The sequence below is a fragment of the Elephas maximus genome, chromosome 26 (assembly GCF_024166365.1).
Source record: "Elephas maximus indicus isolate mEleMax1 chromosome 26, mEleMax1 primary haplotype, whole genome shotgun sequence".
NCBI lineage: Eukaryota > Metazoa > Chordata > Mammalia > Proboscidea > Elephantidae > Elephas > Elephas maximus.
In genome coordinates this window covers 42,115,699-42,128,908 of record NC_064844.1, presented here as the reverse complement: position 1 = coordinate 42,128,908, position 13,210 = coordinate 42,115,699, and the positions used below count along the sequence as shown (strand labels likewise).

The following is a 13,210-nucleotide window of genomic DNA, read 5'->3' as shown; positions in this document are numbered from 1 at the left end:
CCTGTCTCAGGCTAAAAGAAGGTCTGGGGACCATGCCCTCTGGTGTCCTTATAGTCTCAGTCAGACCATTAAGTCTGGTCTTTTTACGAGATTTTGGAGTCTGAATCCCACTGTTCTCCTGCTCCCTTAGCGGTTCTGTTGTGTTCCCTGTCAGGGCAGTCGTGGGTTATAGCTGGGCACCATCTAGTTCTTCTGGTCTCAGGCAGATGTAGTCTCGGGTTTATGTGGTCTTTCTGTCTCCTGAGCTCATAATTACCTTGTGTCTTTGGTGTTCTTCATTCTCCTTCGCTCTAGGTGGGTTGAGAATAATTGATGCATCTCAGATGGCCACTTCCTAGTGTTTAAAACCCCAGACACCACTCTCCAAAGTGGGATGCAGAATGTTTCCTTAGCAGGTTTTATTATGCCAACTGACTTAGATGTCTCTGGAAACCATGGTACCCAAACCCCCACTCCCGCTACATTGGCCTTTGAAGCGTTCGGTTTATTCAGGAAATTTCTTTGCTTTTGGTTTAGTCCAGTTGTGTTGACCTCTCTTGTACTGTGTACTGTCTTTCCCTTCACCTAAAAGAACTCTTATATACTATCTAATTAGTGAAAACTCTCTCCCTCCCTCCTTCCCCACGCTGGTGACCATCAAAGAACATTTTCTTCTGTGTTTAAACTATTTTTCAAGTCCTTATAATAATGGTCTCATACAATATTTATCCATTTGCAAAGGACTAATTTTACTCAGCATAATGCCTTCCAGATTTCTCCATGTTATGAAATATTTCACAGATTCATCATTGTTCTTTATCAATGTGTACTAGTCTACTGTGTGAATATACCACAATTTATCCATTCATCCATTGGTGGGCACCTTGGTTGCTTCCACCTTTTTGCTATTGTAAACAATGCTGCAATGAACATGGGTGTGCATATATCTGTTCGTGTAAAGGCTCTTATTTCTCTAGGATATATTCCAAGGAGTGGAACTGCTGGATCCTATGGTAGCTGTATTTCTAGCTTTTTAAGGAAGTGCCAAACCTATTTCCAAAGTGGTTGTACCATTTACATTGCCACCAGCAGTGTGTAAGTATTACAGTCTCTCTACAACCTCTCCAACATTTATTATTTTGTGCTTTTTGGATTAATGCCAGCCTTGTTGTAGTAATGATTTGCGTTTCTCTAATGGCTATGAATCAGAATCGACTCGACAGCACTGGGTTTTTTTGGATTTAATGGGTAATGATCGTGAGCATTTCCTCATGTATCTGTTAGCTATCTGAATATCTTCTTTGGTGAAGTGCCTGTGCATATCCTTTGCCATCTTTTAATTGGGTTGTCTTTTTCTAGTTGAGTTGCTGCAGTATCACATAGATTTTAGAGATCAGACGCTGATTGAAAATGTCATAGCTAAAAGCTCTTTCCCAGTCTGTAGGTAATCTTTTTACTCTTTTGGTAAAGTCTGTGGATGAGCATAGGTATTTAGTTTTTAAGAGCTCCCAACTATGCAGTTTCTCTCTCCACTGTTAGTAATGTTTTGTAGACTGTTTATGCCATGTATTAGGGCTCCTAGTATTATCCCTATTTTTTCTTCCATGATCTTTATCATTTTAGATTTTATATTTAGGTGTCTGATCCATTTTGAATTAGTTTTTGTGCATGGTGTGAGGTACGGGTCTTGTTTCATTATTCTGCAGATGAATATCCAGTTATGCCAGTACCATTTGTTAAAAAGACCGTCTTTTCCCCATTTAACTGACTGTGGGCCTTCGTCAAATATCAGCTGCCCATACGTGGATGGATTTATGTCTAGAATCTCAATTCTGTTCCATTGGTCTATGTTTATCGGTTGTTGTACCTGTACCAGCCTGTTTTGACTACTCTGGTGGTATAATAGGTTCTAAAATCAGGTCCTGTGAGGCCTCCCAGTTTGTTCTTCTTTTTCAATAATGCTTTACTTATCTGGGGCCTCTTTCTCTTCCATATGAAGTTGGTGATTTGTTTCTCAATCACATGAAAAAATGTTGTTGGAACTTGGATTGGAATTACTTTGTCTCTAAAGATGGCTTTTGGTAGAACAGACATTTTTACAATGTGAAGTCTTCCTATCCATTAGCAAGGTATGTTTTTCTACTTATGTAGGTCTCTATTGGTTTCCTGCTGTACTGTCTTGTAGTTTTCTTTTACAGGTCTTTTATGTCTCTGGTAAGATTTATTCCTAAGTATTTTATCTTCTTGGGGGCTACCATAAATGGTATTGATTTGGTGATTTCCTCTTCTATGTTCTTTTTGTTGGTGTAAAGGAATCCAACTGATTTTTTTATGTTTATCTTGTATCCTGATACTCTGCTAACTCTATTAGTTTCAATAGTTTTCTTGAGGATTCTTTAGGGTTTTCTCTGTACAACACCACGTCGTCTGCAAATAGAGATACTCTTACATTTTCCTTGTTAATCTGGATGCCCTTTATTTCTTTATCTAGCCTAAATGCTCTGGCTAGGACCTCCAGCACCATGCTGAATGAAGAGTGGTGATAAAGGGTATCCTTGTCTGGTTCCTGCTCAAGGGGAATGCTTTCAGACTCTATCCATTTAGGATGATGTTGGCTGTTGGCTTTGTATAAATGCCCTTTATTATGCTGAGGAATTTTCCTTCCATCCCTATTTTGCTGAGAGTTTTTATCCTGAATGGGTAAACTTTGTCAAATGACTTTTCTGTGTCAATTGATAAGATCATGTGTTTCTTGTCTTTAGTTTTATTTATATGATGGATCGCATCATTTTTCTAATGTTGAACGATCCCTGCATACCTAATATAAATCCCACTTGGTCATGGTGAATTATTTTTTTTGATATGCTGTTGAATTCTATTCGCTAGAATTTGTTGAGGATTTTTGCATCTGAGTTCATGAGGGACGTAAGTCTGTAATTTTCTTTTTTTTTAGAGTCTTTACCTGGTTTTGTTATCAGGGATATGCTGCCTTCATACAATGAGTCTGGGATTATTCCATCCTTTTCTATGCTCTGAAATACCTTTAGTAGTAGTGGTGGTAACTATTCTCTTAAAGTTTGGCAGAACTCTGCAGTGAAGCCGTCCCGGCCAGGGCTTCTTTTTGTTGGGAGTTTTTAAAATTACCTTTTCAATCTCTTCTATTGTTATCAGTTCATTTAGTTGCTCTACCTGTTTGTGTTAGTTTAGGTAGGTAGTGTGTTTCTAGAAATTCATCCATTTCTTCTAGGTTTTCAAATTCGTTAGAGCACAACTTTTCATAGCAATCTGATATGATTCTTTTAATTTCAGTTGGGTCTGTTTTAATATCACCCATCTCATTTCTAATTCAGGTTATTTCCTTCCTATCCTGTTTTTCTTTTGTCAGTTTGACCAATGGTTTATCAATACTGTTAATTTTTTCAAAGAACTAGCTTTTGGTCGTGTTAACTCTTTTGTTTTTCTGTTCTCTATTTCATTTAATTGTGCTCTAATTTTTATTATTTGTTTTCTTCTGGTGCCTGAGGGTTTCTTTTGTTGCTCTCTATTTGTTCAAGTTGTAGGGATATTTCTTTCATTTTGGCCCTTTTTGCTTTTTGTATGTGTGCGTTTATTGATATAAATTGATCTCTGAGCACTGCTTTCGCTGTGTCCCATAGGTTCTGATAGGAAGTGTTTTCATTCTCATCGGATTCTATGAATTTCTTTATTCCATCCTTTACGTCTTCTATAACCCACTCATTTCTGAGTAGGGTATTTTTCAGTTTCCAAGTGTTTGATTTCTTTTCCCTGATTTTTCTGTTATTGATGGCCTTATGGTCAGAAGATGCTTTGTAATATTTCGATGTTTTGGATTCTGCTCAAGCTTGCTTTATAACCTAATATGTGGTCTATTCAAGAGAATGTTCCATGTGCGTTGGAAAAGAAAAGTATACTTGGCTGCTGTTCGGTGGGCTGTCCTGTACATGTCTATGAGGTCAAGTTGGTTGATGTTGCATTTAGATCTTCCGTGTCTTTATTGAGCTTCTTTCTGCATGTTCTGTCCTTCACTGAAAGTGGTGTACTGAAAAGCTTCCTACTTAATTGTGGTGCTGCCTACCTCACTTAACAATCTGTTAAGAGTTTTTTTTTTTAATGTACCTTGCAGCCCTGTCACTGGGTGCATAAATATTTAACATGGTTAGATCCTCCTGGTATATTACTGTCCGTTCAATCATTATATAGTGTCCTTCCTTATCCTTTGTGGTGGATTTAACTTCAAAGTCTATTTTTCAAGAAATTAATATTGTCATTCCTGCTCTTTTTTGATTGTTTGCTTGATATACATTTTTTCCATCCTTTGAGTTTTAGTCTGTGTCTCTAAATCTAAGGTGTGCCTCTTGAAGGCGGCATATAGATGGATCATGTTTTTTTTTTAATCCTTTCTGCCACTGTCTGTCTCTTTATTGGTGCATTTAGTCCATTTACCTTTATCATAATTATGGATATGTATGAATTCACTACTGTCATTTTAATGTCTTTTTTGTGTGTTGTTGACAATTTCTTTTTCCCACTTAATTTTCTGTGCTGAGTAGTTTATCTTTATATATTGCCTTTTCCTCTTATTCATGGCAGTTGATTTTGTTTCTGCTGAGTCTCTACCTTTTTCTTGTATTTTATTTTGATGAGTAGGAATTTTAGTCTCCTTTTTGGTTACCTTAATATTTACCCCCGTTTTTCTAAGTTTAAACCTTTTATTTCCTTTTATTGCTTTGTCTTTCTCTCCATATGAAAGATCTACGACTACATTTCTTAGTCCCTCTTCATTGTTTTAATGTTATCTTCTTTTACATAATAACATCGGTGTTTCCCTGTTGTGAGCATTTTTTTAATCTTGATTTATTTTTGTGATTTCCCTATCTGGGTTGACATCTGGTTGCTCTGTCCTGTGTTCCAGTATTGGGTTGATATCTGATATTATTGATTTTCTAACCAAAGAACTCTCTTTAGTGTTTGTTGTACTTTTGGTTTGGTTTTTACGAATCCCCTAAACTTCAGTTTATCTGGAAATGTCCTAATTTTGCCTTCATATTAGAGAGAAGTTTTCCTGGATATATGATTCTTTGCTGGCAATTTTTTTCCTTCAGTGCTTTATATAAGTCATCCCGCTGCCTTCTTGCCTGCGTGGTTTCTGCTGAGTAGTCCGAGCTTATTCCTATTGACTCTCTTTTGTAGGTGACTTTTCCTTTATCCCTAGGCACTTAAAATTCTCAATCTTTGGTTTTGGCAAGTTTGATTATAATATGTCTCGGTGACTTTAACATCTACCTCACGTGGAGTTCGATGAGCATCTTGGATAGATATCTTCTCATCTTTTATATCAGGGAAGTTTTCTGCCAACAAGTCTTCAACAATTCTCTCTGTATTGTCTGTTATCTCTCCCTGTTCTGGTACGCCAATCACACGTAGGTTATTTCTCTTGATAGAGTCCCACATGATTCTTAGGGTTTCTTCATTTTTTTAAATTCTTTTCTCTGATTTTTCTTCAAATTTATTGGTGCCAAGTGCTTTATCTTTAATCTCACGAATTCTGTCTTCCACTTGCTGAATTCTGCTCCTCTGACTTTCTACTGAGTTGTCTACTTCTGTAATTTTATTGTTAACCTTCTGAATTTCTGATTGCTGTCTCTTATGGATTCTTGCAGCTCCTTAAATTTTTCATTACGTTCTTGAATAACTGTTTTAATTTCTTCAACTGCTTTATCTGTGTTCCTTGGTTTGTTCTGTGTATTGCCTGATCTCCTTCCTAATCTCATTCCTGATGTCTTGAAGAGTTCTGTATATTAACCTTTTGTATTCCGTAAAAGGTAATTCTAGGAAGGCACCTTCACCCAGAAGATCTCAATTCTTTGTTTTGAGAGCTTGTTGACACGATCGTGGTCTGCTTCTTTATGTGATTTGATAGTGACTGTTGTCTCCGTGTCATCTATAAGTTATTGTCTTAGTTTGTTTTATGTTTGCTTACTATATTCTAGCTTCTTGCTTTGTTTTGTTTTGATATGTCCAAATAGGTTGCCTGAGTGAGCTAATGTGATTATTTTTGCCTTTGAAGCTCTAACATCCTGTCACCAGATGGCTAGAGCTGTTGCCAGGTATATGAGCCTAGGAGTCCATTCACTGATCTTGTATGGATTCAGCTCAGGTGTTCAGGTAGTTGGTCATCAAGTGTGTGGTACAGGCTCTGTCCTATAGTCTTGGAGTGGCAGGGGTGATTGGTTGTAGGGGCCCGTAACTGGTTGCAGCAGGGGGTCATGCTCTGACCAAGGCAGAGGGCTGACAACTGTCCCGAGTGTCTGTGAGGGAAGCACGTCCCTGTTCCCTAGAGCGCACAGGTGGGTAGGTTCTGCAGATGGATCTTGGGCACCCAGTGCTTTTGGTTGTAAGGACTGGGAGGTACCAGTTGAGAAAAAGAATTTAAAGGAGGTCTTAACAAGATGTTAAATGGACCTTTAATTGTTGTTTTGGTAGACATTCCACAAGCCAAGAAAAATAAGGCCAGATCATTTCATGTATTTCATGCTGTAAGAGACTGGGAAGCTGGTTTTGTAATCTTTAGTTCATTAACCATCAAAATAACATGTAAATAGAAATTAGGGGATGAGCAATACAACTGGTAGAGCGGATTTATGTGAAGAAAGAGAATTCACAGTATTGTTATACTCTGAAGTCTTTTCTCCAAGTCAAACCAGAATACCAACTTTTGAAGACCCACTATGAAGATGTTATCAATACCCCTTACAATTACCAGGAGATTTAGGAATGATACCTGGTGCAGGGCTTTAAAAAGTCTAAATGTGAGAGGGTGACTGGAATAGACCATGATATCAGAATAAAGAGAGAGGGATAGAAGGGGAGTGACCATTTATTGAGTAAATGGTCTCTGTTTCCCGTAGGCCAGATATGGAACAATCAGAGGTAGTCAGCTTGAATAGTTTTGAAAGATTTTGCCCAATAGGACTATGTACAGGCCAAGTGACTCCAACAGAAAAAACTTGAAAGCCAGGGACTAAGTCACAAAGCAAATAGCCGGAGGATGAGGTCACAAATCCCTAGAGGGCACAGCTCTCAGGAATTTACAAAACAACCAATGTACTCAATGTACTAGGATATCTGACACACCTAGAGGGCCATAACTGCACCTTTCAAAAAAGACATGTTCTGCCCCTTACCTCTCCCAATATAAATGCATAAAAAAAACCTTAAACCTAGACTCTTAAAACCAGGAACCTATTATCTAAATTCATGGTAAAAGTAAGATTTTTCAGCCATAAACATTCTTTAAGGAAGTACTCGAGTAGGAAAAAATAATCCTGGAGGACGTGATAAATCTCTTTCCTGGAAATAAGTAAAGAGAAAATATCAAAGCAAAGTTTGTTGTTGTTGTTAGGGGCCATCAAGTCACTTCCGACTCAGAGTGACCCTATGAATGTTTACTCATGTCTAAACGAACAAGTACTGAAACTAAACAAACAAGGGAAAAAAATTATATGCTTAACAATACAGATCTCAAATTCAACACAATACCAACAGGTAGGTGGGTGGAATGTCAAGGTACTTTTTTGTTCAAGGGAAAACTATTGAGAAGCTTGTGAAATTTATTTAAAAAATATATTACATAACTAGGGTTCCTAATATTTTTAAATAGATTTAAAGAAAAAAAAATCTTCATGAATAACAAGGAAGAATGGTATGTAAGGATAACATAAACATTGGTATCAAGATGCTGTGTAAAGATCATGAACACACAGGTACCAGTCTATACACTCTGAAATATACAAAGCAACTAATGATATACCTATAAGGAAAGAAAGATCAACAATTGTAGCTGAAGAGTTTATCACACCCCCCTTAAACACTGATCAAGCAGACAAAAAATAAGCAAGGACATAGGTAATTTGAAGGATAAGTAAACAAGTTATCTGTATAGACGACAGAAATACATGTTGTTTTTAACCATACTTAAAAACTTCTAGAAATTAATCAAACTATTTAAAGCGTATTGTTAGGCAATACAATAAAATAGAAAAGGCAACTTTAAAATACGTCTGGGGAGAACAAAAAACACATTACTGAACAACTCACAATTAAACGGAAAGGTCATCATAAAATATTTATAATTGGATGCCAATAAAAACACTACCTGTCCAAATTTTTAGGATATGGGTGAAGTAGTACTTCAAATACTATTATCAGAAAATAAGAAACAAATGACCCAAGTATTTAACATAAAAAGCTGGTCCTTTGAAAACAGTAGTAAAATGAATAGACCTCTGGCATGACTGACTAAAACAAAGTGATTATCAACACAAGAGAGAATGAAAAAGAGAAACAAAAAATATATACCAGAATTTAGAAAGTAAAAACATCATGAACTATAAGATAATAAACTTGAAAACTGAGATAACATTGATATATATTTTTAAAATTTACAAAAAGCCAAAATATAATTAACACAAGAAAAAAAAACCCTTAATTTAGATAGGTAACTACTACAGACATAGAAATGGTAACTGAAGATATCTTCCACAAAAGAAACTCAAAACTGACATGACTTTAACAAATGAATTATCTCAAAGTTTCAAGGAAGAATTAATCCCTGTCACGGATAATTTATTTCAGAATACAAAAAGGGTGAGACATTATTGAAGGCATTACAAAGAGAATATAACCTTGATTTCAAAGATGGAAAAGGATAAAAAAAACATGTAGAATTTCCTCATGAACACACATGTTAAAATTCTAAAAAAGATAACTAAAAACATTGTACTTAAAATATATCATGGTCGAATAGAATTTATTTTAGGAATGTGAAGTTGGCTTATCATTAGAAAAACAGTTATCAACTTAATTCAGGTTCATAAGAGATCAAAGGAACAATAAATCCTTTCATTTATGACTTTAAAAAGATTCCAAAAGGCTCAAGATACAAAGGAACGTTTATCACATATCAAAAACCTATCACACACTTGTACACCAACGTTCACTGCATCATCATTCGCAACATGCCAAAGATGAAAACTAAGTGTCTATACAGAGATGGATAAAAATGTGGTATATACATACAATGGAATACCATTCAGTCATAAAGAGAAATAACGTTCTGATACATGCTACGATTTGGATGAACCTTGGAAACATTATGCTGAGTGAAATAAGCCAGATACAAAAGGACAAATATTGTACGATCTCATCTATGTAAAATACTCAGAATACGCAAATTCACAGAGACAGAAGGTAGATTAGCAGTTACCAAGAGCTGGGGAATTATTGCTTAATAAATTCTTAATAATACTCTTAATAATTTCTGTTTAGTGTGATGAAAATGTTTTAGAAATAAATAACGGTGATGGCTGCACAACACTGAATACAATGCCACTGAATTGCATATTTAAAAATGGTAGATTTTGTTATATATATTTCAGCATAAAGCTAAACAAAATCTACCCCAAGAATCACACTTGTACTGAAAGAACTTTAGATGTTTACTGGGAAAAAGAACAAGATTTTCTGCTATCAATGATACTGTTAATAAAGCTGAAGGTCTTGGCTAATGCACTTAGACAAGAGAATGAAAGAAAAGTTATATGCTTAGGAAAAAAACAGATAAAACTGAAATTGTTTGCAGATGATGATAATATATACAGTAAAACCAACAGAATCAACAAACCATGAGAAAGCATAAGAGAATTTTTAAAGGTTGCATACCAGACTGACATAAAAATGAAGTTTCTCTGCCTCAGACTTTGCCCCAGTCTATTGTCAACTGTATCAGCAATAACTAAGTAGAAATTGTAACATTAAACATTAATCATATAACAATAAAACTATCAGGTATATAAGATCTTTATGAAGAAAATCTAAACCTTATTTAAAAAGTTCTAATGAGATTTTTAATAAAGAAGTCTGCAATTTTTATGTAAAGAATTTTATTTCCTCTCAAATTTATCATAAAATTCAATGCAGTTCTAATACTGAAAATCCAAGTCTAAGTTTTTAAGGAACTTGACTGGTATATTTAAAAATTTCATACAGAAAAAAAAAAAAAAAAACCCACAAATAGCTATGTGAATTTTAAGAGGAAAGGCAACAAGGAGAGAATCACCTTATAAGAGGCCATATTAAAACATATATTATAAAGCCACAATAATAAGGAGCATGGTACTAGAGCAGAAAGAGGTAAAAAGAGATCAATACAACAACAGAGAAGTAAAAAAAACAGACCTCTACACAGAAGATATTTGGCTCATGATAGAGGAGTACCACAAAGTAGGAAGAAGAGGACTTGTAATGACTTTGCTAAGACTTGTGTTCTTTCACATAGCTGATTCTTCGTAGTTTTTAGTCAAAGTCCTATAGACAAAGCTGTAACATTACTATGTTTAAATCTCTACCATATTATTCAAATACCTTATTTCCTTTCTCCTACTTCCACAGCATTCCAAGAGGCTTATCTGAAAAGCCTATCCCTTTTGAAGTTTCTTTCTTTTCAATCTTTTTTTTTTTAAATCAAAAGATGCATTACTTTGCTGATACTTCCTTTAAAACCATTCCTTTAGACTTCATAAAAGAACTTTTATATGGTGGAAATAGATGAGTCAAAATAAAAAAAGGGAACAACAGAAAACTCTTCGTTTCAAACCTCACCTTAGAATGCAAAAGTAGAACTAAATTGAATTTAGTGTTACATTTTGATGAGGGTAAGTTAAAAAGTATTGCTACTAGGGTTCCAGTTCATACACGCACAGGTTTATTCAAGACAAAACATGTTTAAACATGTCTCCGCGATGAGTGGATGACTGCAGACAAGTTCTCTCAGTAACATGCTTGTCTTAGTCTTGTTAAGGTGCCTTAAAAAAAAAAGGACACTTTTTATGCCATGGAAAAAAATGACTTTGATGTCAGGGCTAATATCAAATTTTTAACAAAATTCAAGTGGATATCTCAAATAAATAAAGCTTTGGAACAAGTTTATGGCAATACTGCCCCACATAAAACAACAGTTTTTAGATGGATCAAGCGTTTTAAGAAAGGTTAGGAAGGCCTCAAAGATGATCCAAGAGAGGGAAGACTGAGCAGAAGGTTACGGTGGTGCTTTTTTGGGATTTCAAAGGGATAATGTTGATAGATTTTCTCAAAGGACACAGGATGATCATGGGGGCTTACTATGAAGAAGTTTAGGAAAACTGAAAACTGCATTGGTAAGAAAGAGGCCAGGGAAGTTGCACCAAGGAATTTTTTTCAATCACAACTACGCACCTACTCATTCTTTGAAGGTAGGAAGGGCTCTCCTACGAGACTTTCAGTGGGAAACCTTACCCTATCCAGCCTACAGCCCTGATCTTACCCCTTCAGACTTCCTTTTGTTCCCCAAACTCAAAGAACATTTAAAAGAACACAACTTGAGTCCCTTGAGTATGTCAAAACTGCTATTTTGACAGGGTATAAATTAAATAGTGCAGAATCCTTTGGGGAAGGGTTAGAGAGGTGGAAACACCACCTTCAGAAGTGTATAGACTTAGACGGAGGATATGTCAAGACATACATTCACATTTTGATATTTTTGTTTAATAAAGGTTTCTATGATTTTGTAGCAATACTTTATGACTTACCCTCATATATAAAGTGTTAAATATAGTAAGAATATATAAAAAATGTGGTATATATACAGTGTCACATATAGTAAGACTATATAAAGTGCTACATATAGTAAGAACATAGAAACATAATTACATTTATCCATCCATCCACTCGTCCATCCATCTATCTATGGGTTATACTATAAAGTACATCAATAATGCTGGAAAACAGGCACTAAAATATCAACAGATTGAGTTAAAATATTAACAGATATTATACTTACTGAAGTATCAGAGTAACCAATCGAATAGCTTCCACAGCAACATCATATTCCTTATCAAGGGTCATTGATACAATGCGGTCCTGGTGAGGGGAAAAAGTTATAAAACAAACCATGTGCAGAAAATAAGTTGGGACAGACCTAAGGTAATGTATTTTGGGGAGTATATGCAAAACTAATGAAGAGTTCAATAGAAAGCCTTACTCTTAAAACAGTATTACCAGGTGTTAGTATAAATGTTCATAATCTAAAATGTTTAAAATGTTTGTCATGAATTCCTGTCCCTAACATTGAGACAAGTAAACCTTAACTTGCAAAATTAGTGTATTTATAAAAATCTACATATAAAGAAAATTTTATTTAAAGCAGGACAGACTTCTCTCAAAGCCAATAAATAAAAACTTGTATTGGTAATTTCTTTTGTAAAGCAGAGGCTTATTTATCTATTTCATATGGGTTTACTTAAAGAATATATAATAAAGATCTGAACTAAATACTTGTTATAGTAATGTTTGCTAAACTAGCTATAACTAGCCTTTCTAAAGTGAAAAATAAAATAAACCTAGCATTCTTGGTGCTTACCTTGAATCGGTTAGTGAACAGCTCCAATTTGGGGAATAATTCTCTATTAGTATATAGACTCTGTAGGGCTTTCAAACACTTCAGCCTGACTTCCCCTTGCTTCAGAAATATAAACAAAAACAGGAGAAGCAGTCAATTCCATGCTACAAAGGTTGAAAGGATTTACAAGTCTGTATAAAGGCTAAATTTCAGCTTACCAATTCAACTTACTGGAACCAAGCAGGCGTATAGTCTGCACCGCATTTAAATTTAATTAAAAACGCACCAAAAAACCCTTAGTTACTTGAGTGTAATTTATAACTTTTCAAGCATTTATCAACTCTAACAGGTGATTCAACATGGAGTATTTCCCAACCGATCTGTGAAATCCAGGGGAAATTATTAGCCTGTGATTAGTTAAAAAACGGGTATGCTCATTTATCCTTTATGTAACTACTGAAAAATCCTGTGGAGAAACATTATTTCATATTAAAGAGTCATCATTCATTAATTCAACAAGAATTTACTGAATGCCTTTTACATTACAGGGAGAGAGCAGTTAGGAAAACAGAAAAATGGCAGAACATTTAAAAGAGAGGCAGGCTGACATAATGAAGAGTCCTGGGGCTACTACTTACTAGCAGAATATCTTTAATAAAGTCATTTACTTGGAACAACTTTGTTAGGGAGTCTGAGCTAAAACCACTCAACTAAGCCGTTCTTGAATTCCTGACCCACAAAACTGTGAGATAATGTTTGTTATTTTCAGCTGCTAAG

The 13,210-nt window shown here is 35.2% G+C and overlaps 1 protein-coding gene across 5 annotated transcripts in view; it reads right to left on the bottom strand.

The window, feature by feature from the left end:
- Window positions 1–13,210, bottom strand: part of STAG1 (stromal antigen 1) — a 520,715-nt gene that overhangs the window by 135,858 nt on the left and 371,647 nt on the right. For all 5 annotated transcript variants that reach the window (XM_049870475.1, XM_049870474.1, XM_049870476.1 and 2 more), the window contains 2 exons: window positions 12,455–12,553; window positions 11,876–11,955 (listed from right to left, as the gene is read on the bottom strand). In XM_049870475.1, coding sequence (XP_049726432.1) covers window positions 11,876–11,955; window positions 12,455–12,553 — 179 coding nt within the window. The remainder of the gene's footprint in view (window positions 1–11,875; window positions 11,956–12,454; window positions 12,554–13,210) is intronic.